General features: G+C 64.2%; 2 protein-coding genes across 3 annotated transcripts; one reads left to right on the top strand and one right to left on the bottom strand.

The window, feature by feature from the left end:
• Positions 1–60: 60 nt before the first annotated feature.
• Positions 61–6875, bottom strand: MYLPF (myosin light chain, phosphorylatable, fast skeletal muscle). Of its 2 annotated transcripts, none has more exons than XM_045016338.1 (8): positions 6744–6875; positions 4644–4859; positions 2920–3009; positions 2110–2185; positions 1847–1951; positions 1203–1281; positions 713–761; positions 61–502 (listed from the first exon to the last, which is right to left on the bottom strand). In XM_045016338.1, the coding sequence occupies exons 2-8, from the start codon at positions 4644–4646 to the stop codon at positions 398–400; spliced, it is 507 nt and encodes a 168-aa protein (XP_044872273.1). In that variant the 5' UTR covers positions 4647–4859; positions 6744–6875; the 3' UTR covers positions 61–397. The 2 variants fall into 2 exon arrangements, with proteins under 2 accessions (XP_044872273.1, XP_044872274.1); XM_045016339.1 differs by having other exon boundaries at positions 4644–4855; positions 6744–6866.
• Positions 6876–7704: 829 nt separating this feature from the next.
• Positions 7705–23866, top strand: LOC123370081 (TBC1 domain family member 10B-like). Its single transcript, XM_045016317.1, has 10 exons — positions 7705–8099; positions 8421–9207; positions 13298–13397; positions 13994–14101; positions 14203–14309; positions 15079–15193; positions 16268–16333; positions 16609–16798; positions 18176–18330; positions 19736–23866. The coding sequence occupies exons 1-10, from the start codon at positions 7856–7858 to the stop codon at positions 20423–20425; spliced, it is 2562 nt and encodes an 853-aa protein (XP_044872252.1). The 5' UTR covers positions 7705–7855; the 3' UTR covers positions 20426–23866.
• The last annotated feature ends 1066 nt before the right edge of the window (positions 23867–24932 follow it).

Here is a 24932-nt window from a genome sequence, read left to right on the forward strand (position 1 = left end):
CACTTCATTAGCCCACCTTGATCCCTATATAAACAGCCACTGTGCCCCACTCCAGAAGCAGTCGCAACAGGACAGACCAGGACACCGAGAGAGTTAAAAACAGGTTTCCTCATCTTTATTGAGACTTTTTTTCCTCAATTCTTGACACAGGTCCTGATCAGTTTCTTAAGACTCTGGCTGCAGGGTGGGAAAGGCCAAGATTGTGGGGTCCCAGGTCCCCACCCCAAAATCACAATAAATAAGAGTGGGGGGGTCTGCAGTTTGGGGGTCCAAAACTGAAGCTGGTTTGGCGTCATATGGAGGAGATGCCCCCAACCTGGGGGGTGTGGGTGGATGGGACCCCACAGCGCCAGCCCCCTGGATGGGGGGCAGGGGAATTTGGGGGGGCCTGATGGATTTACTCCCCTTCTTTGTCTTCACCGTGTGTAATGACGTAACAGATGTTCTTGTAGTCCACGTTGCCGGCCACATCTGGAGGAAAAGCTGCCCACATGTTCTTGATCTGGGGGGGGGGGGGGACAGGAGCAAGAGGAGAGTTAAAATGGGGGTGACCCCACCCCCAAAGCTAGGGTCTGTGCTCCGTGATCCCAGAGCCCACCCGCTGCTGCTGTGGGAGGGACCAGGTTGGATGGGATGATCTGGGGGGTGATGGGTTAGATTGAGGGGATGGAGTTTGTATTGGGGTTCAGGGGGTCACCTCCAAATTTCTCACCTCTTCCGGGGTGAATCTGTCGCACTGTGTGGTCAGAAGTTCTTCCAGGCTGCGAGGGGGGAAGAGAGAGAGTGGTGATCAGACACCCCAAATTCTGGGGAGACACCCCCAATTTCTGAGCCCCGGCGTATACCCTCCCCAACACCCCACACCATGGGGAGAGTGCCCTCTGCTGGGGAGACCCCTTCCCTGCGTGCTGTCAGGGCTGGAGTCAGTCCTAGCGCCCCTGCCCCGGGGAGGCCCCCACACCCCACCCCACGCGCCCCCGGCCCCGGGGTGACCCCCCCCCTCCCTCCCCTAGTGCCCCCTGCCCCGGGGAGACCCCCCCACACCCACACCCTAGCGCCCCCTGTCCCGGGGAGACCCCCACACCCACCCCTAGCAGCCCCTGCCCCGGGGAGACCCCCCCACCCAACCCCTAGCGCCCCCTGCCCCGGGGAGACCCCCACACCCACCCCTAGCGCCCCCTGCTGGGGACAGGGATACTCACAACTGCTTCTTGATGGTGCCTTTGCCCTCGCTGTCCAGGATCTTGAACGCCCCCATGATCACGTCCTCGGGGTCAGCACCTGGGGGTCGGAGAGGGTGAGAATTGGGGGGCTGGGGCGTACCAATGTGGGGTGAATGGGGGGATGGGCGGGGCAGTAATGGGACATACCAATGGGGATGGAATGGGAGGATGGGATGTACCAATAGGGGAGAGGCTAAGGGGGGGATGGGATGGAGCAGTAATGGGACATACCAACGGGGAGGGGGAGCATGATGGGAAGTACCAATGGGTAGTGGGTTGAGTGGAATGGGATGTACCAATGGGGTTGTGATTGGGGGGATGGGATGTACCAATGGGTAACAGGGAGCAGGATGGGGATGTGATGGGGGGGGGATGTGTCAGCGGGTGGGAGGTGGAAGTTGTGGGGGGAAAGATGGGCACATACACGGGGAGGAAACGGGGATGTACCAAGGTGCGGGGAGGAGGAGATGGGAAGATACCAAAGGGGAGCAGAATGAGGGGAGATGGGGATGTACCAAGAAGGTATGGGAATATACCAAAGGGAAACAGGATGGGGGCATACCAAAGGGGAGCACGATGGGGGGAGAGGGGGATGTACCAAGCACGATGGGGGGGTCACTCACCCTTGAGCTTCTCCCCAAACATGGTGAGGAAGACGGTGAAGTTGATGGGGCCGCTGGCTTCCTTAATCATGGCCTCCAGCTCCTCGTTCTTCACGTTCAGGCGCCCTGCCAATGGGGTGAAGGGTTATAAAGGGCGGGGGGGAATCCCATCCCCCCCTCCTGGAACAGGTCCTTCCCTGCCCAGCTAGACCCCACCCCCCTTGGAATGGCCCCTCCCACCCCAGATAAGCCCCTCCCACCCTGGTCTGGCCCCGCCTCTTTACCCATGGCAGCGAATGTGTCTCTCAGGTCTTCCTTGTCGATGATGCCATCTCTGTTCTGGTCAATGACGGTGAAGGCCTAAGTGGGAGAGGAGCAAAGGATCATGGGAATGGAGAGATGCCAAGGGCCGTATGGCTCTCTGCAGCCCTGCCTCCCCCCACTGCCCTCCCCCCTTGCAGCTGTCCCCCAGAGACACCTGTCACCCAGCCCCCGTTCCCGGCTCCTCGGGGACGGAAGGAACGCCAGGAATCCCCGCCTGGCGGCGTGCCCCCGTCCCGACGCAGCCCCCCTCCCGTGGGGGACAGGTGCTGCATGCCGGAGGAGCTGAGGAGCTCTCCAGAGACGGGGGGAGGGAAGCTACCCCCCAGCAAAGATGGAGATGTCCCATTGGCACCCCTCCCCCACCCAATTCCACGTCTCCAGGGATTTCCTTGTAAGGCGCCTCCAACCCCAATCACAGATGTCGCGTCTCCACCCACCAGCCCCCAAAATAGACGCCTGGTCCTCGGGATCCGGGGAAGGAAACGGCCCGGTCTATGCAGGGAGGGATGGGAGCTGGGGAGAGGGCCGCCCCCAGGAGAAGGACGCAGTGGGGAGGCATCTCTCTGTCGGATTGGGCGAGGCGGGGTCATTTTGGGGGGGTCGCGGGAGCGAGGAAGACTTGGGGAGAGGGAGCCACGGACCTCACCCTAGAATATCAAGGTTTGTTGGGACAATCCCACCCCCTGCAGACGGGGGAATAGACTGGAGGGGCCAATCTTCCCCCCACCCTCACCCCTCCCTGCTCTTCATCCACCCTACCTCCTCCTCACCTCTTTGAACTCCTGGATTTGGGTTTGGTCAAACATAGAGAAGACATTGGAGCTGCCTTCAGCTGCCTTCCTCTTCGCCTTCTTGGGTGCCTGGGGTTTTTTTTCGGGGGGGGGAGTGGAGGGGAAGAAAAGCAGACAGGCTGTGGCATGACGAAGGTTAACCCTAACCCCCCCCCAACCCCGACCCCAGATCTGAGCCCTGGACATAGGTCTGGTGCCCCATATCACCCTCATCCTCCCTGTCTGTGATCAGCGGGTGCAGAGCCCAAGAGATGGACTGGGGGAGCTCTTGTGGTGAACCTAGAGAAGTGGGGGTTATTGGGGGTGCATGGGAGCTAGCGAGGGAATTGGGGTGCAGTGTGCAATCTTGGGGGGCTACAGGAGGTGCAGGGGAGATATGGGTGGAATTGTGGTGCATAGGGGGACATTGAGAGGTGCATGGGAGTTATTGGGGGTGCATGAGAATTACTGGGATGTGCACGGTGTTAGTGGGGAAATTGGGGTGCACAGCAGTTATTGGGGAGCATATTGGAGTTAGAGGGGAAAATAGGGGTGCATATGAGTTATTGGGGTGCATGGGAGTTAGTGGGGGAAATGGGGGTGCCTGGGGAAACACCTGTTAAGCAATGCAAGTGGGGGGCCTCAGCTGTGTCTAGGGGCAGTTATGAGATGGAGCCCCCCAACGGATAACAGGGCTATCCCAGGCTTTTTCCCTTGGGGTAGCTGGCCCTAAATCAAAGGTGGGGTGCTTTTGCCCAGGCTAGAGGGAGAGGTTTGGGTGCCCCAAGATTTTAGCCCTAGGGTTGGAAGATACCCCAGGGACACAGATTCTGCTGCCCCCCAATACACATGGGGGATTATTTTTTGTCTGTGTGTCCCCCCCCCCCAGATGGGGCCACCATGGCTCAGTTGGGTGTCGGGACCCAGATGGCCCCACAGTCTCAGTGACGGGAGGGCGGTGGAAGGGGACAGAGATCCGGTGGGGATGGGGGCCCAAGCGCCGTTTGTCGGTGCATCGGACTCCATCTCTCCCCCCTCCCTGCCTAGAGCACCCTGGTGGCCGGGGGAAACCGCGGGGGAAGGGACCCGGATAGACGTGACCCCAAAACCTGCAGGAGAGTAGGACATGTCTGAGCCATCTTAGGGGGATACCTGGAGACAGACAGGTGCAGGAGGGAGGGGGGGTGGGGATGGATGGGTAGCTAGAGGTGAGGGGGGATAGACAGATGGATGGCTAGATAGGGGGTGTATGGATCTAGAGAGAGAGGAGTGGGGGGATGGGGCTAGAGAGATAGATAGAGGGGTGTATGTGAGGATGGATAGATAGAGTGTAAGGGATAGATAGATGGATAGAGTGGGTGGATGGGGATAGATAGATAGAGTGGGTGGATGGGGATAGATAGATAGAGGGGGTGTGTGGGGATAGATAGAGGGGTGGATGGGGATAGATAGATAGAGGGGGTGGTTGGGGATAGGTAGGTAGGTAGGGGTGTGTGGGGATAGATAGATAGATAGATAGATAGATAAATGGGGTGGTTGGGGATAGGTAGGTAGGTGGTGGGGTGGGGGGACAGATGTCTCGATTGATCCCCTGGTAATTTCTCTCCACACTGTAGCTTTCCACAGGCGGGTCCGAGTGTCCCAAAGCCGCGGCGTGTGCATGTGGGTCTCTGTTCAATTCCCCGGGGTCCGTCCATCCGTCTGCCTGTGTCCGTCTCACTTACCATCTCCTCTCGGCGGGCGGGCGCAGCTGCTGGGAGGTCTCTGCTGGCGGGGGAAGCTGGGCAGGCTGCAGAGCCCTGCCAATCCCCCTGGGGTTATATAGCTCTCCCGGGGGGTGCCGGGGGGGTGACGGGCCAAGCGCTAACTATAGCAGCATCTTCAAGTTTGGCTCGGAGGAGCCCAGGGCTTGAAATAGATCCCGGCCGGGCCGCTCCTTTCTTGGAGAAAGGAGACAGGAGAGGTGGGATCCCTCCAGTCTGCTTGGCCCCCAGCCTGCCCCACATGACCCCCCCAGAGGGTCTCCCCCGACCCCCTATATTGCCCCAACATAGAGCCTGCCAGCTTCCCTGACCTGCTTCTGCCCCATTCACCTCCTCTGCTGCCCCCGGGTGTCACCCCAATATTGGGCCCCACCTGCTCCCCGATATCACCCCCAGTATGGGTCCCCCCTCCTTTGCACCATCTGCTGCTCCCTGTGTCACACCTTTATGAGTCCCCCTCTCTTGTCCCATCTGCTCCCCCAATATGGGCCCCCCTACAAGGTTCAGATCCCCCCATTCCCCTCTGAGGGACTTCTCTGCTGCCCCCACCCCCCATGTGTGGGCCACCCCTCTATGGGTCCCCCTATAATATTCAGCTATTGCTCCAACTCATCACACATGCACCCTCCCTCCTCTCTCCATGTGTCTCCCCAATAGTGGTCCCCACTGAAAGGATCAGTCCCCCCACCCTCCATGTGTCACCCCTATATGGGTCCCCCCACAAGATCCAAGGGCCCTGGAACTCTGAACCTCTTCTGTTGTTCCCATGCGTGTCACCCCAATAAGGGTCCCCACTATGGGGTGACCCCATCCCACCCCACTGCTTGGCCTCTGCTTGGTATCTCCATGAGAGGGACATAGATGGAGGGAGAGAGAAATGGAGGGGTGTGGGAAGGGGATGGAGAGACTTGGCAGATCGCCTCTGGGTGGGAGTGGCCTAGTGGGGTGTCTCTGTGCCCTGGGGCAGGGACTGTCCTGTGTGTGCCATATCCCTCTCTGTCCCCCTCCCTGTTCCTGGGTATCTGGGCGTCCTGGAGAAAGTTTCCTTCTCAAGACGGGCGGCACCAGCTGTCTCCTCTGAGCCACCGACAACTTGGCAGCCCTCACGCCACTCTGCCCAGCCCTGGGGCGGCCCTCCCCACCCCCACGGCACACCGATCCCTGGTTAGGGGCCAGCCTCGTGCCCTGCACCCGACACACACTGGGATCTACCACCTGCCCCTATGTGCCAAGAGCTGGTACAGGGGAGGGGGGAGACCGAGCTGAATAAACCAGGTGGGATGGGTTGAGGGGCAAGTTGATGGGGAGGGGAATCTTGTGCATAAGCCCCTCCTACAATTCAGAGCTCCTCCTCCAATCCCAGAGCAGGCTGAATCTCCCTGCTAAAGGACTCTGCAAACAGGCTCCAAATGATGCAGTGGTCATCCTTAGGGTCCAGAGTGAACACTCATGCAGGTGGAGGGGGTGGGGCAACCGTGTGTTAGGGTTATAAATGGGAAACTCAATCAGTTTTTTTGAGCTCCCTGTCCCACCCTGCACTCTCACCCCACTCCCCTGTCAGAGAACCCAGGAGTCCTGGCTCCCAGCCCTCACATATGAAGGCAGGAGGGGAAGCAGCTGGGGTCTTCAGAAGCATAGAATATCAGGGCTGGAAGGGACCTCAGGAGGTCTCTAGTCCAACCCCCTGCTCAAAGCAGGACCAAACCCCAACTAAATCCCTAAATGGCCTCCTCAAGGATTGAACTCACAACCCTGGGTGCATCAGGCCAATGCTTCAACCACTGAGCTATCAGGGTCTTTGATCACATGAAGGGGAGGAGGGGCCGCCTCCCCCCCACCCCCCCCAGTGCAGGGTAGCCCCATCCCCATCCCCAGGGGCTCCTGCAGGCCCGGCTGAGCCAACCCTGCCCCCCACCCCCGGAAGGTGCTGGGATGTTTCCAGGGGCTGCTTCACTCCCCCGCCCCCCCTTCTGCCACCCCCATGGGTGACCCCCCCCCCCAGGGACCTGCCATTTCATGTCATGTGACTCCAATTCCCCCCTCCCCCCCCATGGGCATCACCTGCCAGGAAAGCCTGGGACCTCACCCCTCCCCCAAGCTAGGGAGAGAACCCAGGCGTCCGGGCTCCCAGCCCCGCCCCCCGCGAGCTGGGGCAGAACCCACGAGTCCGGGCTCCCCCTCGCTAACCCACTTGACCAAACTCCCAGAATCCTTTTCAACTTGGCCAACCCCCAGCCCACTTCCCATTGGCTGCTGCCGGGCTCCCTCCCGCCTCCCTTTCTATTGGCGGCCACTTCCGCCATCCCTTCTCTTCTATTGGTTGAGACAACCGCCAATCAACCGCCCAACTGTCACCAACGGCCCCTCCCCCTTGGCGCAGTCCGCCCCGTTCTGAGCTGCCCGCTCTTGGGTGTCCATTTGTTGAGGAGCCTGCCACTCCCTCCCTAAGTCCGCGCTCATTGGCTCGAGCAGTCGCCGGTCAGTTTCCCGCTCCGATGTTTTATTGGCCAACAGACAAAGCGCTTGGGCCACCGGCGCCAGCTGGAGGTGTCCCCGACACTGATTGGTTAAGCTGCGACCCTGTTTGCCACTAATTGGCTGAGCTGACGCCGGTCCTCCTAGGATTGGTTGAATGTAGAGTTAGACCCGCCCCTTCCTCTCACAGGCCCGACTCTCCTGTCTCTGTGGTGATTGGTTTAACCTCACCTTCCGATTGGGTGGCTGGGGCTATACCTGTGCTGTGATTGGCCACATCTCCACTGGTCCCGCCCCATCGCCCCAGCCCTTCGCTCACCCGCCCTTCCTCTTTTGATTGCCATCTGCCCGATTGGCCGGAACCCCGACCTTCCTTGCCCTGATTGGCCCATCCCGGAGCTGCTCCCGCTCACTCGGACCCGCCCTCCCACAGCCCTCCCCCTCCTCCCCTCTAATTGGCTGGCCCGGTTGCCCTCCCGGCCTGGGATTGGCCGTCCTCCCACGTGGCACTGCCGGGCTGCGCGCGCAGCCTGGGGGGGGGGCCGCCCTGGCTTCTGGTTGCTGGATGCTGAGGCCAAGGCAGAGACCCAGCGAGGCTCCTGCCTCCGCCTCCCTCCCCCATCACTCTAGCCCAGGCCTCGGTGGGGGCCACTAGGCCGCCCCCCCAAGGGCTGGGGGGGGAGGAGCCGGCTGTCGCCATGGAGATGGGGGCTGGCGACACCCCATCGCCCCCACCCCGGTACAACGCCCCCCGCTCGGCGCTCTACGCCGCCAAGCTGAGCGCCATGGCGACGCCAGCCCCGCCGGCGCCCAGACCCCCGGCCACGGCCGGGCCTGGGGGCAACGGGGCCACGGGCAGCGGGGCGTTGGCGTCTCCCACGGCGACGGGCAGCGGGGAGTCGGCGTCTCCCACGGCGACAGGGAGCCTGGCGACATCTCCGCCGGCGACGGGCAGCGGGGCGTCGGCGTCTCCCACGGCGACAGGGAGCCTGGCGACATCTCCGCCGGCGACGGGCAGCGGGGCGTCGGCGTCTCCGCAGGCGACAGGGAGCCTGGCGACATCTCCGCCGGCGACGGGCAGCTGGGCGTCGGCGTCTCCCACGGCGACAGGGAGCCTGGCGACATCTCCGCCGGCGACGGGCAGCGGGGCGTCGGGCAGCGGGGCGTCGGCGTCTCCCACGGCGACAGGGAGCCTGGCGACATCTCCGCCGGCGACGGGCAGCGGGGCGTCGGGCAGCGGGGCGTCGGCGTCTCCCACGGCGACAGGGAGCCTGGCGACATCTCCGCCGGCGACGGGCAGCGGAACTGTGTCACTGGGCACCGCGGCGGCAACCAGCACTGTGGCGGCATCTCCAAGCAACCTGGCGGCATCTCCGACACCTACAGGCCATGTGGCGGTGTCTCTAGGCAACGCGACGGCGTCGCCGGGCAGCGTGGCAGCAGCGACGAGCAGCGGGGTGGCGTGTCCAGGGCCGACGGGCAACAACGCCGATTCGGTGGCATCTCCTGTGGTAACAGCACCCGTAGCCACTATGGCGGCCGCCACAGGGACGGTTTCCATGGAAACGATGCAGATGGCAGGGGTCGACGTGGCGACGGGTCCCACGGAAACGGTCACTGTGGCGGTGGCCTCTCCCACGCCGTCTCCCGCCACGGAAACTGCAGCCCCGCGCACCCCGGTGAAGCCCCTCCCGGCGCCCTTCCCCTCGCCGTCCGTGGTGGTGGTGGCGCCCAGCCCGGTGGTGCCGGAGAAGAGCTCTCCCACTGCGACGGAGGGGCCTGCAGACCTAGGGTCCACCGCCTCCCAGGACATGGGGTCGCAGTCCAGCCTGGGTCCTGGAATCCCACCTCCCAGGCCCCCGCCGGCTCCAGACACCCTGAGTTACCTGGATTCGGTCAGCCTCATGTCGGGCACCTTGGAGTCCCTGAGTGGCCCCGGGTTCTTGGACGACGTCAGCTCCCTGGGCTCGGACTCGGAGATCAATGGCTTGGCCTACCGCCGAACAGACAAATATGGCTTCCTGGGGGGCAACCAGCACTCGGGGATGCTGTGAGTACCCGAGCCCCCCCCCCGTCACGTTTGCTCTTTCCTCTCTAGGGGGCGCTGGCTCCGGTCTGGCGCCAGGGCAGGGGCCTGGCTGGCTCCCGGGGGTGGGAAATGGGGCCCAGGGCCTTTCCCCTCTAGGGGGCACCAGCTCCCATCTGTTCCCAGGGTCAGGCCCCCAGTCCCGGTCCCCGGCAGGCAGCGAGTGGGTTGGGTCTCAGCCCAGAGCCGTGCAGAGCCTGCGGGTGCTGGCAGCCTCCCCCAGAGCTGTGGCGAGGGAGTGCCTGGAGCAGGGATCTCTCTGGCTCTCCCGACCCTCCTGTGCCTGCCTCAGGCCGCAGCCCCATATCGCCCTGGGGGAGCCAGGCCTGGAGCCCGCTTAGGCCCGTTTTCCATCCCTGGGGGAGTCTCTGCCCCTCAATCCCCCTCCCAGGCCGAAACAAAACTCCTAGGGAACTTGAGATCGCCCCCCCGCCCGGCCCCCCCCGGCCTCCCCTCGCCCCCCCAAACTAGCCCTGGTCGGAGTCGGGGGCTGGGGGGCAGGGCCGAGACCTGGCCCGCTCGGCACATGGGTGGCTTGGCTGAAGCCGGTGTCTTTCCACGCTGGCTGGGGTCTTGCCCATCCCTGGGGCTCAGGGCCTGCCCCGCGATGCGGGCGGGGAGGGGGTGACTGAGTGGAGGAACTAGGCCCGGGGGCTGATCTGGGGCAGGGGAGAAGGCAAGACCAGACTGGCTGGGCCGAGGGGCTGATCCAGGCAGGGATGGGAGCCGGGGGGAGACCGGGACGAGGGGCCAGATCAGAGGGGGTGGGGAGCGGCGCCTGGGCCTGTTAGGGAGGGACCGAGCGGGGCCGGGGGAAGAGGTGAGGATGTTGGGCCCAGGTATGGATGTGGGGGGACACTTGGGGGTGTGTATGGGGCTTAGGTGGGGAGGGGCTGAAGCTTGCGGGGCGGGGGGGGGGAAGACTGGGACAATCCATGGGATGGCTGGGCTGGGCCCTGGGGTGGCTGGGCCGTGGGGGGCAGGGGCTGGGCCCTGGGGGGCTGGGCCGTGGGGGGCAGGGGCTGGGCCCTGGGGGGGCTGGGCCGTGGGGGGCAGGGGCTGGGCCCTGGGGGGGCTGGGCCGTGGGGGGCACGGGCTGGGCCCTGGCGCGGCTGCGCCGTGGGCGGCAGTGGCTGGAACCAGGGGAGGCTGGGCCGTGGGGGGCAGGGGCCGGGCCCTGGGGCGGCTGGGCCGTGGGGGGCAGGGGCAGGGGCTGGGCCCTGGGGCGGCTGGGCCGTGGGGGGCAGGGGCAGGGGCTGGGCCCTGGGGCGGCTGGGCCGTGGGGGGCAGGGGCAGGGGCTGGGCCCTGGGGCGGCTGGGCCGTGGGGGGCAGGGGCAGGGGCAGGGGCTGGGCCCTGGGGCGGCTGGGCCGTGGGGGGCAGGGGCCGGGCCCTGGGGCGGCTGGGCCGGGCCGGCCAGGGGCCGGGCCCGGGGGCGGCAGGGCGGTGGGGGGCCGGGGGCGGGCCCTGGGGCGGCTGGGCCGTGGGGGGCAGGGGCCGGGCCCTGGGGCGGCTGGGCCGTGGGGGGCAGGGGCCGGGCCCTGGGGCGGCTGGGCTGGGCCGGGCCCTGGGGGGCAGAGGCTGGGCCGTGGGATGGCTGGGCCGGGCCGTGGGGGGCAGAGGCTGGGCCGTGGGATGGCTGGGCCGGGCCGTGGGGGGCAGAGGCTGGGCCGTGGGGGGCAGGGGCTGGGCCGTGGGATGGCTGGGCTGGGCCATGGGATGGCTGGGCTGGGCCGTGGGGGGCAGTGGCTGGGCCGTGGGGTGGCTGGGCCGTGGGGGGCAGGGGCTGGGCCGTGGGGGGGCTGGGCCCTGGGGGGCAGGGGCTGGGCCGTGGGGTGGCTGGGCCCTGGGGGGCAGGGGCTGGGCCGTGGGGTGGCTGGGCCCTGGGGGGCAGGGGCTGGGCTCTGGGGTGGCTGGGCCGTGGGGTGGCTGGGCCGACGGGGGCAGGGGCTGGGCCCTGGGATGGCTGGGCTGGGCCATGGGGGGCAGAGCTGGGCCCTGGGGGGCAGGGGCTGGGCCGGGCCGTGGGGCGGCTGGGCCGTGGGGGGCAGGGGCCGGGCCCTGGGGCGGCTGGGCTGGGCCGGGCCCTGGGGGGCAGAGGCTGGGCCGGGCCCTGGGGGGCAGAGGCTGGGCCGTGGGATGGCTGGGCCGGGCCCTGGGGGGCAGGGGCCGGGCCGTGGGGGGCAGGGGCCGGGCCGTGGGATGGCTGGGCCGGGCCGTGGGGGGCAGGGGCTGGGCCGTGGGGGGCAGGGGCTGGGCTGGGCCCTGGGGGGAGACAGACCCTGCAGCCACAGCTCTGCAGTGGGGGGCGATGGCGGAGAAGGGGCGTCTCCCCCCCCCCCGCTCCTGCGAACGCCCCCGCTTCCCTTCCTGAGTTTCTCAATGAGGCAGCCCCAAGCCACCACTTCCTGTTTCCCCTCCCTGCTCTTCCTGTTTCTCCGCCCTCCCCCCGCCCATCCACCCCCTACCCTGGGCCTGGGGAGTGGAGCTCAGTCTGCCCCCCATGCCCCAGGGCCAGCTCCACGGGCCGTTCTGCCCTGGGCCTGGCTGCTGGGGGGCTGCTCATCGCCCGGGGGGGGGGGGGGGAATGGAGAGGCCGGGGGCGCATTGGCTGAGACCCAGCAGACTCATCACATGACAGGGCATCAGCTCGGGGTGGCTTCCCCGGTGTGGGCCTAGGGGGCTCCGCGTCCCCTTCCCCTTCCCCCCGAGCCAGCCGGTTCCCCAGCCTGGGGCTGGATCCGGGCTCAGGGGAGGGGGCAGCAGTGGACCAGGCAGGGAGGCTGCTCGGGAAGCGGGAACTGAGAGCTGGGGGCTGGTGCCGGGAGGCGGCTGCTGCTGCGGGGCTGGTGCAGAGCCTCCCTGGCCCAACCGGCCGCAGAATCGTTTCGGCCCCAACCTGTTTCCTCCTGGGGGGATGGAAACCGGGCTGGTGTGTTCCACTCGGGACCTTGTTCATTTCACTTCCCGGTCAAACCCGCCCATCACATCCCTGGGATGGAGCTTTGGTAGAGCTGGGGGCAGGGGAGCCCGGGACTGGGCTGGCAGGGGCTGCGGGTCGGGAGTGAGGGGCACCGGCAGAGCTGGGGGGGGGCAGGGCTGGGCTGGGCTGGCAGGGGCTGCGGGTCGGCAGTGAGGGGCACCGGCAGAGCTGGGGGGGCAGGGCTGGGCTGGCAGGGGCTGCGGGTCGGGCGTGAGGGGCCCCGGCGGGGCTGGGGGGGCAGGGCAGGGGCTGGGGTGCAGGAGTGAGGGGCACCGGCTGAGCTGGGGGTAGGGCTGGGCTGGCAGGGGGCTGCGGGTCGGGAGTGAGGGGCACCGGCAGGGCTGGGGCGGGGCTGCGGGTCGGGAGTGAGGGGCACCGGCAGGGCTGGGGGGGGCTGCGGTTCGGGAGTGAGGGGCACCGGCAGGGCTGGGGGGGCAGGGCTGGGCTAGCAGGGGCTGCGGGTCGGGAGTGAGGGGCACCGGCCGAGCTGGGGGCAGGGCTGGGCTGGCAGGGGCTGCGGGTCAGGAGTGAGGGGCAGTGGCAGAGCTGGGGGGGCAGGGCTGGGCTGGCAGGGGCTGCAGGTCGGGAGTGAGGGGCAGTGGCAGAGCTGGGGGGGCAGGGCTGGGCTGGCAGGGGGCTGCGGGTCGGGAGTGAGGGGCACCGGCAGGGCTGTGGGGGGGCAGGGCTGGGCTAGCAGGGGGCTGCGGGTCGGGAGTGAGGGGCACCGGCAGGGCTGTGGGGGCAGGGCTGGGCTAGCAGGGGGCTGCGGGTCGGGAGTGAGGGGCACCGGCAGGGCTGTGGGGGGTGCCGAGGTCTCTCTTAGATGGTTTGATAGGCCCCAGTTCCCGTTGCAGGCTGGGAGCCGACGTGCCCCAACGGGGGGAGTCTGCTTCTTGCCCCCCCAGTCCCCTCCCGGGCCCTCGTCTGGGTGGGGAAGCTCCCAGCGCCAGCGGCCCCGCTCCCCCTCCAGGGCACTGCTGTGGGGAAGCTCGCCCCGCTGCCAGGCCTCCCCTGCCGTACTGGCTGGTGGGGTGTGGCCGCGCCGTGTCTCTGATCCCCTCCCCCCCCGCAGGGAGAGCGCCATCCCGGTGGACGTGGCGCGGCAGCGGGAGCTCAAATGGCTCGATATGTTTTCCCACTGGGATAAATGGCTCTCGCGGCGATTCCAGAAGGTGAGTAGCAGGGGGCACTGTGGGGAGCCAGGCTGTGGGGGGAGCTCCCGGCTGCTTCAGCCTGGCCTCGCCCAGCAGGGGGCGCTGTGGGGAGGGGCAGCGCTGGCTGTGGGGGTCGCTCCCGGCCTCGCCCAGCAGGGGGCGCTGTGGGGAGGACGAGGGGCTGGCTGTGGGGGGCGCGCCCGGCCTCGCCCAGCAGGGGGCGCTGTGGGGGGCGCTCCCGGCCTCGCCCAGCAGGGGGCGCCCTGGGGAGGACGAGGGACTGGCTGTGGGGGGAGCTCCCGGCCTCGCCCAGCAGGGGGCGCCGTGGGGAGGACGAGGGGCTGGCTGTGGGGGGCGCTCCCGGCCTCGCCCAGCAGGGGGCGCTGTGGGGGCGCTCCCGGCCTCGCCCAGCAGGGGGCGCCGTGGGGAGGACGAGGGGCTGGCTGTGGGGGGCGCTCCCGGCCTCGCCCAGCAGGGGGCGCCGTGGGGAGGACGAGGGGCTGGCTGTGGGGGGCGCTCCCGGCCTCGCCCAGCAGGGGGCGCCGTGGGGGGCGCTCCACGCCTCGCCCAGCAGGGGGCGCTGTGGGGGCCCCATGGCGGCTCTTGTCCCGTAGGTGAAGCTGCGCTGTCGGAAGGGGATCCCCTCGTCTCTCCGGGCCAAAGCCTGGCAGCTGCTGTCGAACAGCAAGGAGCTCCTGGATCAGAACCCCGGCAAATTTGAGGTGCGCGGGCTCCCCCTCCGGGCTGGTTTTGGGGGGCTGGGAGAGGCGGGGGGTGACGGGCAGCCGGGGCCGAGTCTCACCCCTGTCCCCGTGACCCCTAGGACCTGGAGCGCCAGCCCGGGGACCCCAAGTGGCTGGATGTGATTGAAAAGGATCTGCACCGGCAGTTCCCCTTCCACGAGATGTTTGCCGCCAGGGGAGGCCACGGGTGAGTGACCGGGGGGAGCCCCCCTTGGACCAGAACCTCCTAGTCTCTTTCCTGAGCTGGAGCCGAGCCGGCACCCCCTAGAGGGGACAGGCCCCGCGTCCCATTCCCCGTCCCCTGAGCCAGCCAGTCCCTGCCCTGGGGCTGGAGCCGGCGCCCCCTAGAGGGGACAGGCCCCGCGTCCCATCCCCCGTCCCCTGAGCCAGCCAGTCCCCGCCCTGGGGCTGGAGCCGGCGCCCCCTAGAGGGGACAGGCCCCGCGTCCCATCCCCCGTCCCCTGAGCCAGCCAGTCCCCGCCCTGGGGCTGGAGCCGGCGCCCCCTAGAGGGGACAGGCCCCGCGTCCCATCCCCCGTCCCCTGAGCCAGCCAGTCCCTGCCCTGGGCTGGAGCCGGCGCCCCCTAGAGGGGACAGGCCCCGCGTCCCATCCCCCGTCCCCTGAGCCAGCCAGTCCCTGCCCTGGGGCTGGAGCCGGCGCCCCCTAGAGGGGACAGGCCCCGCGTCCCATCCCCCGTCCCCTGAGCCAGCCAGTCCCTGCCCTGGGGCTGGAGCCGGCGCCCCCTAGAGGGGACAGGCCCCGCGTCCCATCCCCCGTCCCCTGAGCCAGCCAGTCCCCGCCCTGGGGCTGGAGCCGGCGCCCCCTAGAGGGGACAGGCCCCGCGTCCCATCCCCCGTCCCCTGAGCCAGCCAGTCCCTGCCCTGGGGCTGGAGCCGGCGCCCCCTAGAGGGCAAGGCCCCTGTGTGTGTCTGACCCTCCTCCCTTTCCTCCCACAGGCAGCAGGACTTATACCGCATCCTAAAGGCCTACACCATTTACCGGCCCGACGAGGGGTACTGCCAGGCCCAGGCCCCCGTGGCTGCCGTCCTGCTGATGCACATGCCCGCTGAGGTACGAGCCGCCCGCTAGCGCCCCCGGTGGCTGAGTGAGAGCCCCCCCCTTTTGGGAGAGCCCCAGCGTCACGCCTCCCCCGATCCCCTCTTGCTTCTTACATGTCTGGCTGGTTTTACCTCTGGGCACTTCTTGGATTTGGGGCTGGGAGCCAGGACTCCTGGGTTCGTTCTCTCCCTGGCTCTGGGAGGGGAGTGGGGTCTAGTGGTTAGAGCGGGGGGGGGCTGGGAGCCAGGACTCCTGGGTTCTCTCCCTGGCTCTGGGAGGGGAGCGGGGGGGCTGGGAGCCAGGACTCCTGGGTTCTCTCCCTGGCTCTGGGAGGGGAGCGGGGGGGCTGGGAGCCAGGATTCCAGGGTTCTGTCCCTTCTCTGGGCAATACCCCTCCCATCTGACATAGCGTCTGTGCATTTTGTCTGTCTGTCCATGTCTCTTTTGCACGATTGTGTTTTGTGTGTCTGTTTTCCGGCTCCCGTTTCTTCCTCCCTCTCTCGCTCTCCAGCCCGAAGCGTTGTCTGTCGCTCTGTCCATCCCAGTCTGGTCAGTCTGTCCGTCGCGTGCAGCTTCGTTCCCCTGTTACACGTGTTGGGGGGTTTCCCCTTCTCCCCCCGTTCCTGCGTTGTCTGCCTCTGGCTGGGCGCGTCTGCACTGCAAAAACCTCAGCGTGTGTGTTAACCCGCGGGAGCTACCGGGGTTAAAATACCAGCGACGCCGCAGCTGCTGTCTCCAGCCGAGTTCGCTAATGTGGGTTAGGAACACGTGTGTGTGTGTGTGTGTACGTACATATCCTCGGTGCGTGTCTGGGTCTCCTCTCTGGGGCGTCTGAGACCTGGTCTACACCTCAAACTTCGAGTGACCCAGCTGGGTCACCCCGGGCCAGGACAATCTCGCTCTGAGCAGCGCAGTGAGGTCGACCTAAACCCCAGGGTAGATGAGGCCTGGTCGACAGAAGGAGCTGGATTAACCATGGAGGGGAGAAACCCCGTCTGTCCACGTAGCGCAGCTGCGCCCTGGGGCTGGATCCTCTCTTGGTTTCTGTCTCTGTCTGATGTCTCCCCCTTCTCTCCGTCCCCGCAGCAAGCCTTCTGGTGCCTGGTGCAGATCTGTGAGAAGTACCTGCCAGGCTACTACAGCGCAGGGCTGGTGAGTAGCACCCCCGCTGGTGGGGCAGGGCAGGGCGCTCTCGGGGCTGGCGTCCGCCTGCCCCTCTCTGCGAGGGGGGTTCTGCCGAGTGATCCTTCGTGGAGAGGGGGGTGTTGCTGTTGGGGATGGGGAAGGACGGGGGTTGATGGCAGTGAATGGGGAGCCTTGTGGGGGTGAGCAGTGAAGGGGGAGTGTTGAGGGATGGAGGGACAAGGGAGGGTGTTTGGGGGTGGCAGAGCCAGAGCAGGGGCTGATGTGTTCCCCTCCCCCGGCAGGAAGCCATCCAGCTGGATGGAGAGATCTTCTTTGCCCTGCTGCGCCGGGCATCCCCCATGGCCTATCGGCACTTGAAGAAATACAAGATTGACCCCATCCTCTACATGACGGAGTGGTTCATGTGCATCTTCTCCCGCACCCTGCCCTGGGCTTCGGTGCTGCGCGTCTGGGATATGTTCTTCTGCGAGGGTGAGACGTCCCCCCGTTCTGTACGTCCGTCCAGCCCTCCGTATGAGTGTCACTGCCCAGCCCAATCCGTCAGCCCAATGCAGTCCAACCCAGCCAATCAAACCAACCCAACCCAACCTCCAACTCAGTCCATCGTCCCATCCCAACCCACCCTCGCTCCATCCGTCCGTCTGACCAACCCAGCCCGTTCTCCATCCGTCCATCCATCCATCCGACCAACCCAACCCACCCTCGCTCCATCCATCCATCTGACTAACCCAACCCCTTCTCTGTCCGTCCGACCCGACCCAACCCAACCCATTCTCGGTCCGTCCGTCCGACCCAACCCAACCCAACCCATTCTCCGTCCGTCCGTCCATCCATCCATCCGAGCAACCCAACCCATCCATCCGTCCGAGCAACCCAACCCATCCATCCGTCCGAGCAACCCAACCCATCCATCCGTCTGACCAACCCAACCCACTACTCATCCATCCAGCTGTCCCATCTGTGCATCTGACCAATGGTACCATCCGTCCATGTGACCAACCCATCCTGCATCCATCCAGCCATCCCATCTATCTGATCAGGCCAACCGATCTCCCATCCCATCCCAGCCAACCATCCATCTTCTTGACCAGTCTAACCCTACCAACCATCCGTCCATCGTCCCATCCCAACTAGCCATCCATCCATCCGACCTACCCAACCATCCATCCATCCTTCTGACCAGCCCAACCCATTTCCTATCCATCCAACTGTCCCATCCAACCCACTGTCCATCTATATGACCATCCAACCTGTCCCTCATCCATACATCTGACCAATCCAACCCATTCCCCATCCAACCCAACCAGCCAATCACCCATTGATCCATCTAACCCAGCCATCCTACCCAACCAACCATTCAACCCAGTCTAAATCAACCAGCCATCCCTTAACCACTCTATACAATTCAACCCAGTCCTTCCAAACCAACCATCCATCTGATCAACCCAACCCATATCAACCATGCGTCCAACCCAACTCACTGCATCAACCTAATCTGTTAACTCATCTTCCATCAACTCAACCATCCCATCCAACTCAACCCAATCCAATCCAACCCAGTCATTCTATTCAACGCAACCCAATCCATCAACCCAGACGTCCCATCCAACTAGGGTGACCAGACGTCCTGATTTTATAGGGACAGTCCCGATATTTGGGTCTTTGTCTTACATAGGCACCTATTATCCCCCACCCCCATCACACTTGCTATCTGGTCACCCTACATCCAACCCATCCAGCTGACCCCACCTCTGCTCTCCTCCCTATGTGTGCATGGCTGACACCCAGCACAAAGGTCCCTGAAACCCCATGACTCACACCAGTCTCTCTACCCTTTCCCCACCCCAGGGGTGAAGATCGTCTTCCGGGTGGGCCTGGTCCTTCTCCGGAATACGCTGGGCTCGGTGGACAAGCTGCGCAGCTGCCAGGGCATGTACGAAACCATGGAGAAGCTGCGCAACCTGCCAGCTCAGAGCATGCAAGAGGATTTCCTCATCCTGGAGGTGAGCCCCGCCCGGCGGCACCGAGCCAGGGCCTGGCTGCTTCAGGATGTGGAAGGGAGACCACCATGGCTCAACAGGGGGCGCTGTCGCATAGCAGTCAGAGCTGGCCCCAATGCGGCGCTAGGGGGCGCTGTGCTGCAGGGAGTGGGGCAGGGACTCAGCAGGGGGCGCTCTCCCCTGGCAGCCAGGGCTGGCGCCGACGCCCGAGGGCGCTGTGCTGCAGGGAGCGAGTACGGGCTCTCCCCTGGCAGCCAGGGCTGGCCCTGACGCCCGAGGGCGCTGTGCCGCAGGGAGCGAGTACGGGCTCTCCCCTGCCGGCCAGGGCTGGCCCCGACGCCCGAGGGCGCTGTGCTGCAGGGAGCGAGTACGGGCTCTCCCCTGGCAGCCAGGGCTGGCCCCGACGCCCGAGGGCGCTGCGCTGCAGGGAGCGAGTACGGGCTCTCCCCTGGCAGCCAGGGCTGGCCCCGACGCCCGAGGGCGCTGCGCTGCAGGGAGCGAGTACGGGCTCTCCCCTGGCAGCCAGGGCTGGCCCCGACGCCCGAGGGCGCTGCGCTGCAGGGAGCGAGTACGGGTCTCCCCTGGCGGCCAGGGCTGGCCCCGACGCCCGAGGGCGCTGTGCTGCAGGGAGCGAGTACGGGCTCTCCCTGGCAGTTGGTGCTGGCGCCAGTGTGGCACTAGTGCAGGGGTGGGCAAAGTTTTTGGCCCGAGGGCCACGTTGGTGAATACAAACTGTGTGACGGGCCATGAATGCTCACAAAATTGGGGTTGGGGGGACGGGGAGGGAGGGGGGTGCTGGCTCTGGGGTGGGGCTGAGGAGTTTGGGTGCAGGAGGGTGCTCCGGGCTGGGATGGGGGGGTTCGGAGGGCAAGAGGGGGATCAGGGCAGGGGTTTGGGGCATGGGGAGAGGCTCGGGATGCAGGCTCCAGGCGGCGCTTACCTCAAGCAGCTCCTGGAAGCAGCGGCGTGTCCCTTTTCCGGCTCCTAGGCGGAGGTGCGGCCAGGTGGCTCTGCACGCTGCCCCATCTGCAGGCACTGCCCCTGCAGCTCCCATTGGAGCGCCAGAGGGGGCCATTGGAGCGCCTAGGAGCTGGAGCAGGGTCATGCCACGGCTTCCAGGAGCTGCCTGGTGCGGCCCCAGACCCAGCGCCCTGGCTTGAGTGCCAGAGCTGGGCAGGCCTCAGACCCTGCTCCCCAGCGGGAGCTTGCAGGACCAGCTTAAAACGGCTGGTGGGCTGGATCTGGCCCGTGGGCCGTAGTTTGCCAACCCCTGCACTAGGGGGTGCTGTGCTGCAAGGGATGGGACGGATTACCCAGTAGGGGGCGCTCTGGGTCGGGGCAGACCCCAAGCTAGTTCTCCAGAGGGCGCTGTGCCGCCGGGGGTCTGACCTGCGCCTCCCGCCCACAGGTGGTGAACCTGCCGGTGACGGAAGCGCTGATTGAGCGTGAGAACGCCACGCAGCTCAAGAAGTGGCGCGAGACCCGCGGGGAGCTGCAGTATAAACCCTCTCGCCGCCTCCACGGCTCCCGCGCCATCCACGAAGAGTGTCACCGCATGAACCCGCCGCTGACCTCCAGCGCCAGCCTGCTCAGCCTCACCGGCTTCAAACAGCGGGCGGCCCGCGGCGGCAGTGGGGCGAGCACGGGGGGCAACTTCTCCCCTGCCCACCCCATGGGCAGCCTGGCCGTCTCCGCTGCCCCCACTCCAGCCACTGCCCCAGGCCAGGTGGTGTCGGAAGGGCTCCACCCCGCTCTGCCCTCCCCCACGGGGAACAACACGCCGCTGGCGGGCCCCAAGAAGGGGGGAGCGAAGGAGAAGAAGAAGGAGAAGGAGCGGGAGCGGCTGGCGAAGGAGCGGGAGAAGCAGGAGAAGGAGCGGGAGCGGCTGGCGAAGGAGCGGGAGAAGCAGGAGAAGAAGGAGAAGGAGAAGCTGGAGCGGAAGCAGCAGAAGGAGCGCGCCAAGGAGGAGGCCAAGCAGAAGAAAGAGAGGAAGGTCTCCATGCGCCGGAAGGAGGCCAAAGCCCCGCCCCGCGCCGAGGACGGGGGGCAAGACGGGGATCCCCCAGCAGGCTCTGTGCTGCAGGACACTTACTTCTGAGCTGAGTGGGGGTGGGACAGCGGGGGGGCCCTGCTGCCTCCGACCCCACCACAGATTAGCCAAGGACCAAGGGGTGAGGAGACTCAGATGGGGGTGGGGTCGCCGGCTGGGAGGAAGCTGGAATCTAAAGGACAAGAGTGTTGAGCTCTGAGCTAGCCTCCAGGGGGCGCCCCACAATCTTCCTCCTGCCAGGAGGGGACCTGCTTAACGACTTTGAAAGCCAAACGACTACTGTGCTCTCCCCCCCCCCGCTTTCTGTGTCCTCCCCTCCCGTCGGTGGAACGAACAGGTACACCCCTCCCTCCAAGCGCTTTTCCAGGGGTGTGGGGCGTCCCCCTCAAGTCTTAACCAGAATATAATTGTATTAATAGTCCAGCCCGTTTACTGTATATAGGAGAATCCCCTTTAAACTATTTAACCACTCCAGCCCTACACTCCCCCCGCCCCTCTGCTCGGGAGAGGTTGGTTTTAAGGGCCACCCTCTTGCCCCCATGCTAGCAGGAGTGCTCCTCTTTGTGCTGTTCACCCCCAAACGCAGTTCTTGTTGATGGACACAGGTATCAATAAAGTTCTTCTCCTTGGACTTTCAGTGGCAAGACGGATGAACTTTATTGACAGCCCAGTGTATGCGGACAGGGCATACGTTCCTCCTTGTCCCAACACCACATTTCTTTATTTATCTGTAGCCCGGTGTTCCCCGACAGGGCATCAGTAAAGCTCATCCGCCTCTCAAGAAGGTGTCGATAAAGTCACGTGCTAGGTGAGAAACTTTATCGATAGCCCAGTGCTTGCAGACAAGAGAACAAGAAAGTTCTTCCATCTCCCAGCACAGGGTTTTTGTGGCAAGGAGTAAACTTTATTGATAGCCCAGTGTTGGACAAACTGGACTGTTCTCGTCTGCCAATGCTGGGCTTTCAATAAAGTTCATTCCTTGTCCCCACCTGGGGCTTCATTACTTGTGTGGTACCCTGGCGGCCCACTGTTATGGTCTCCTTTGGGGCCTTCTGGGAAAGATGGTGAACTTTATTGGTGGCCCACTTTGCTGACAAGGTGTCAAAAAAGTTTCTTCCCTGTAAGAGTGGGGGATGAACTTTATTGACAACCCAGTGTTCGCAGCCAGAGCATGGCATTCCATGTAAGGGCTGGGATGAGCTTTATCGACACTCCAGTGTTTGCAGACAGAATATCCTATTCCATGTGAGAGCTGGGATGAGCTTTATCGATGTCCCAGTGTTTGCAGACATGGGTATCAATAAAGTTTATTTCACATGAGAGCCGTGATAAAGTTTATCGAGTCCCCAGTGTTGGTGGACAAGAAGCCAATAAAGTCCCCCAGTGGCTGATGCTATGGGACTTTTTCCGACTAGCACCCCATAGCCCCCCCCTAATTTGCCCTGGGGGGATATTAAATTGGCTCTTAGACAATACTCCCCCCCCCCCTCCCCCGGGATACTCTCTTGGTTATCTCTTGTCTTGTCAATTCCTTGCCTCCCCTTCCCTGGCTTATTTGTGATTCACCCCAACCATCAACACACTCCAGTCCCCCCAGACCCAACAAACCCCCCCCGGCCCCTTAAAAAGCATGAACAAACACCCTTACGATAACTGGAATTTTCTCTCTCTGACTGTGGTACGCTGTGCGACCACTAGAGGACACCCACTGGCCCCATGGAGGGAGAGCAGGGGTCTCAGATGGGAGGCTAACACTTTCACGCTGGCTGGAAGAGGAGTGGGGCTGACCCAATGGGAATCCCCCAACCCCCACTGTCTTGTGTAAAGCTAGCAAAGAGCACCAGAACTCCTAGGTTCTATCCCTGCCTCCAGGCAGGGAGTGGGGGCTAGTGAGTTAGAGGGTGGGGGTGGGCTGGGAATCAGGACTCCTGGGTTCTATCCCCCAGCTCGGTCTCTTCCCCCTTTGCCTCAGTTTCCCCTCTTTGCAAGACATGGCTTTAACTTAACCTTGTAGAGTGGCTCCTTGGAGCAAGAGACCACATTGCTGCTCTTTGCCTCCAGCCAAACCTCATTCCCACAATTCACCTCTCCCCCAAACCATGCCGCCAGCTGCCCCCCCCAGCCAATGTAACTCCCACCTGCCACCCAACAAGCCCCCCCTTTCTCCCTCCCACCCTTTGTATATACGTGTCTCTCTATACACATATATTATATATATGTCTCGGTATTGTAATTATGTATACAGACATTTTGGGTTTGGCCATGAGGTCTTATTTAATGGGACAGACACTGGAATATAGAGATACAGCTCCCGCCCCCTTGCCCCGGCTCCAATCCCTAGTCTCTCTTTTTATGCCACCCCCATCCTGGGCAGGAAGGGCAGAAAACCGGATGTTTACATTTTACATCTCTCCTCTTTCTCCATTCCCCCTCCCCGACCCTTTCTGTTGTTCGTGCCTCATTCTCTGAGATTTTATTTTGTCGCTTTGTTTAAAAAGGTTAACAAAAAAAAAATTGCAAACTTGGAAGATGCAGCGCTGTTCTTTGGGCGTCATGGTTGGGGGGGTGGCTCTCTGAGGATCGTTTGGGTTGCAGGTCTCAGAATCATGGGCTCTAGGGGGGTATCACTGGATTGGGGGGTATCGTGCTCTGAGGGTCTTTGGGTTGTGGGTGATGGATCTTTGAGAATCATTGGCTGATTGGGGTCATGGCTCTTTGAAGGTCATTGGCTTGGGGGTCACAGTTCTTTGAGGGGCAGTGGATTCTAGGTCTTTGGTCATTGGGCTCTTCCAGGGTCATTGGGTTGGGGGTCTGGCTCTTTGAAAGCTGGGTTGGTGGGTCATGATGGTTCTTTGAAGGTCATTGGGTTCTAGGTCTTTGAGGGTCATTGGTTCTTTGAGGGTCAATTCAGAATCATTGGCTCCTTGGGGGTCATGGCTGTTTTGAGTCATTGGGTTGTCAGTCTGGCTCTCTGAGGGTCACTGGATTGTAGGTCTTTGAGAATCATTCGCTTGTTGGGGGTTGTGGTTCTTTGAAGGCCTTTGGGTTTTAGATCTCTGAGAATCATTGGCTGATTGGGGATCCTGGCTCTTTGATGGTTGTTGGGTTGGGGGTCTTGGAGGATCTTTGGGTCTTTGAGGGTCATAGTTCTTTGAGAGTCCTTGGACTGTGGGTCTTGGTTCCTTGAAAGTCTTTTGAGGGTGTCATGGGGGAACAGGCTTGGTGCTAGTTGAACAGCCGTGAATTGGGGCCCTCTCCAGGGCGCGCACACACACTAGGGTACGCCTCCTTGGGCCGACCTCGGATCCTTCAGCACCCGTTCCACACAGTGAGTCCAGCTGAGTAGGACACCTGGGGAAGCCCCAAAGGGGCTCTGCACCCCGAGTTCTGCAGTCAGCAGTGACTCCCAGCCAGGGGGGTACCCCAGAAGGGTTTGTTAGGCCTCTGGAACAGCGGAGAAACGTTCATTGTTAGCACAGAGAGCAGGACGGGTCCATCTTGGTCAGACCCAGAGCCCAGGGCTGCCAGCTGCATGTGTGTCTGCACACATGGCTTTGATCTCCAGCTGGTCAGAACTGGCTGGCTTGCTGCCCAGGCCAGGCTCATCAGTTGGGGCACTCACACCTGGTCCGCTAGGGGTCTCTGCCGACGCCCTTGTCCCACCACCTGGTTAATCGTGCAGCATGTGAGGGAAACTGAGACCCATTAAGAAAACTCCCCACTTCATCACAGAGGGTCATTGGGTCCTGGTGCTGGGGTTGTTCTGGGTCACCGGCATGAGGGTTGCTGAGTTGTCAGTCTCTGTGAGAGGTTAGCGAGCGTCCCCAGCTCTGGGAGGGAAGTGGGGCTTAGTGGGTTGGGGGGGGGAGAGGGAGGGCTGGGAACCAGGACTCCTGGGTTCTGTGGGTGGGGAGCAAGGTCTATCAGGTTAGAGATCTTGCCTGGGTGGACGAGCAGTGGCCACAAGGGGCTGGGCTGTGAATTGTGGGAGGCCAACGCCACGAAGCTCTGTGCTTGCGTAGGTTCGGGGAGGACGGTGGGGGACTGGGTCCTCTCCCCAAGGGCAGGGGCTTGGAACAGAAACGGTTCCGGCACCGTTGCTGAAGGAGGTCAGAGCTAGAGTCTGGAGGGACAGATGGGGACGATCCTGCCCCAGGCGGGTACGGGCTACGTCGGCCTTGGAGGAGCGTCTCCTTCTCTGCTGGTCTCCGTGACACGAGATCTTCCTTCGGCGCAGGTGGGGATTGGCCGAAACGACCTGGGACGTTCTCAGACCTAAGAGCTGACCCCAATGCCTCGGTGCCGCGCTAGGGGGCGCTGTCGCTTGGAGCAGGGTGGGGCGGGGGCTCTGCAGGGGGAGCTCTCCCCTGGCAGTCAGTGCTCCTGCTCCCCACAGCGCCCCCTGCTGCTGTCTGGATGTGACCAAAGGGTGAAGTCACAAGGCTGGTACCAGGGCCTGGATCGAACAATTTTTTTATTGTAAAGGCATCTTCACAGTGTAAATGTTTGACAAATATTTTGTCCCCATTTCCCAGTCATCCCAAACCACCAAGGC

The sequence above is a fragment of the Mauremys mutica genome, chromosome 4 (assembly GCF_020497125.1).
Source record: "Mauremys mutica isolate MM-2020 ecotype Southern chromosome 4, ASM2049712v1, whole genome shotgun sequence".
Classification (NCBI taxonomy): domain Eukaryota; kingdom Metazoa; phylum Chordata; order Testudines; family Geoemydidae; genus Mauremys; species Mauremys mutica.

Bases quoted from the DNA above. Each gene is read 5' to 3' on its own strand.
- MYLPF (XM_045016338.1), bottom strand. The intron at 1,282-1,846 runs GTGAGTGACCCC...TCCGACCCCCAG, and splicing joins GTTTGGGGAGAAGCTCAAGG to GTGCTGACCCCGAGGACGTG. The intron at 503-712 runs GTGAGAAATTTG...CCCCCCCCCCAG, and splicing joins ACAGATTCACCCCGGAAGAG to ATCAAGAACATGTGGGCAGC.
- LOC123370081 (XM_045016317.1), top strand. From the start codon at position 7,856: ATGGAGATGGGGGCTGGCGACACCCCATCGCCCCCACCCCGGTACAAC. The intron at 13,398-13,993 runs GTGAGTAGCAGG...CTTGTCCCGTAG, and splicing joins TCTCGCGGCGATTCCAGAAG to GTGAAGCTGCGCTGTCGGAA. The intron at 16,799-18,175 runs GTGAGACGTCCC...TCCCCACCCCAG, and splicing joins GGATATGTTCTTCTGCGAGG to GGGTGAAGATCGTCTTCCGG.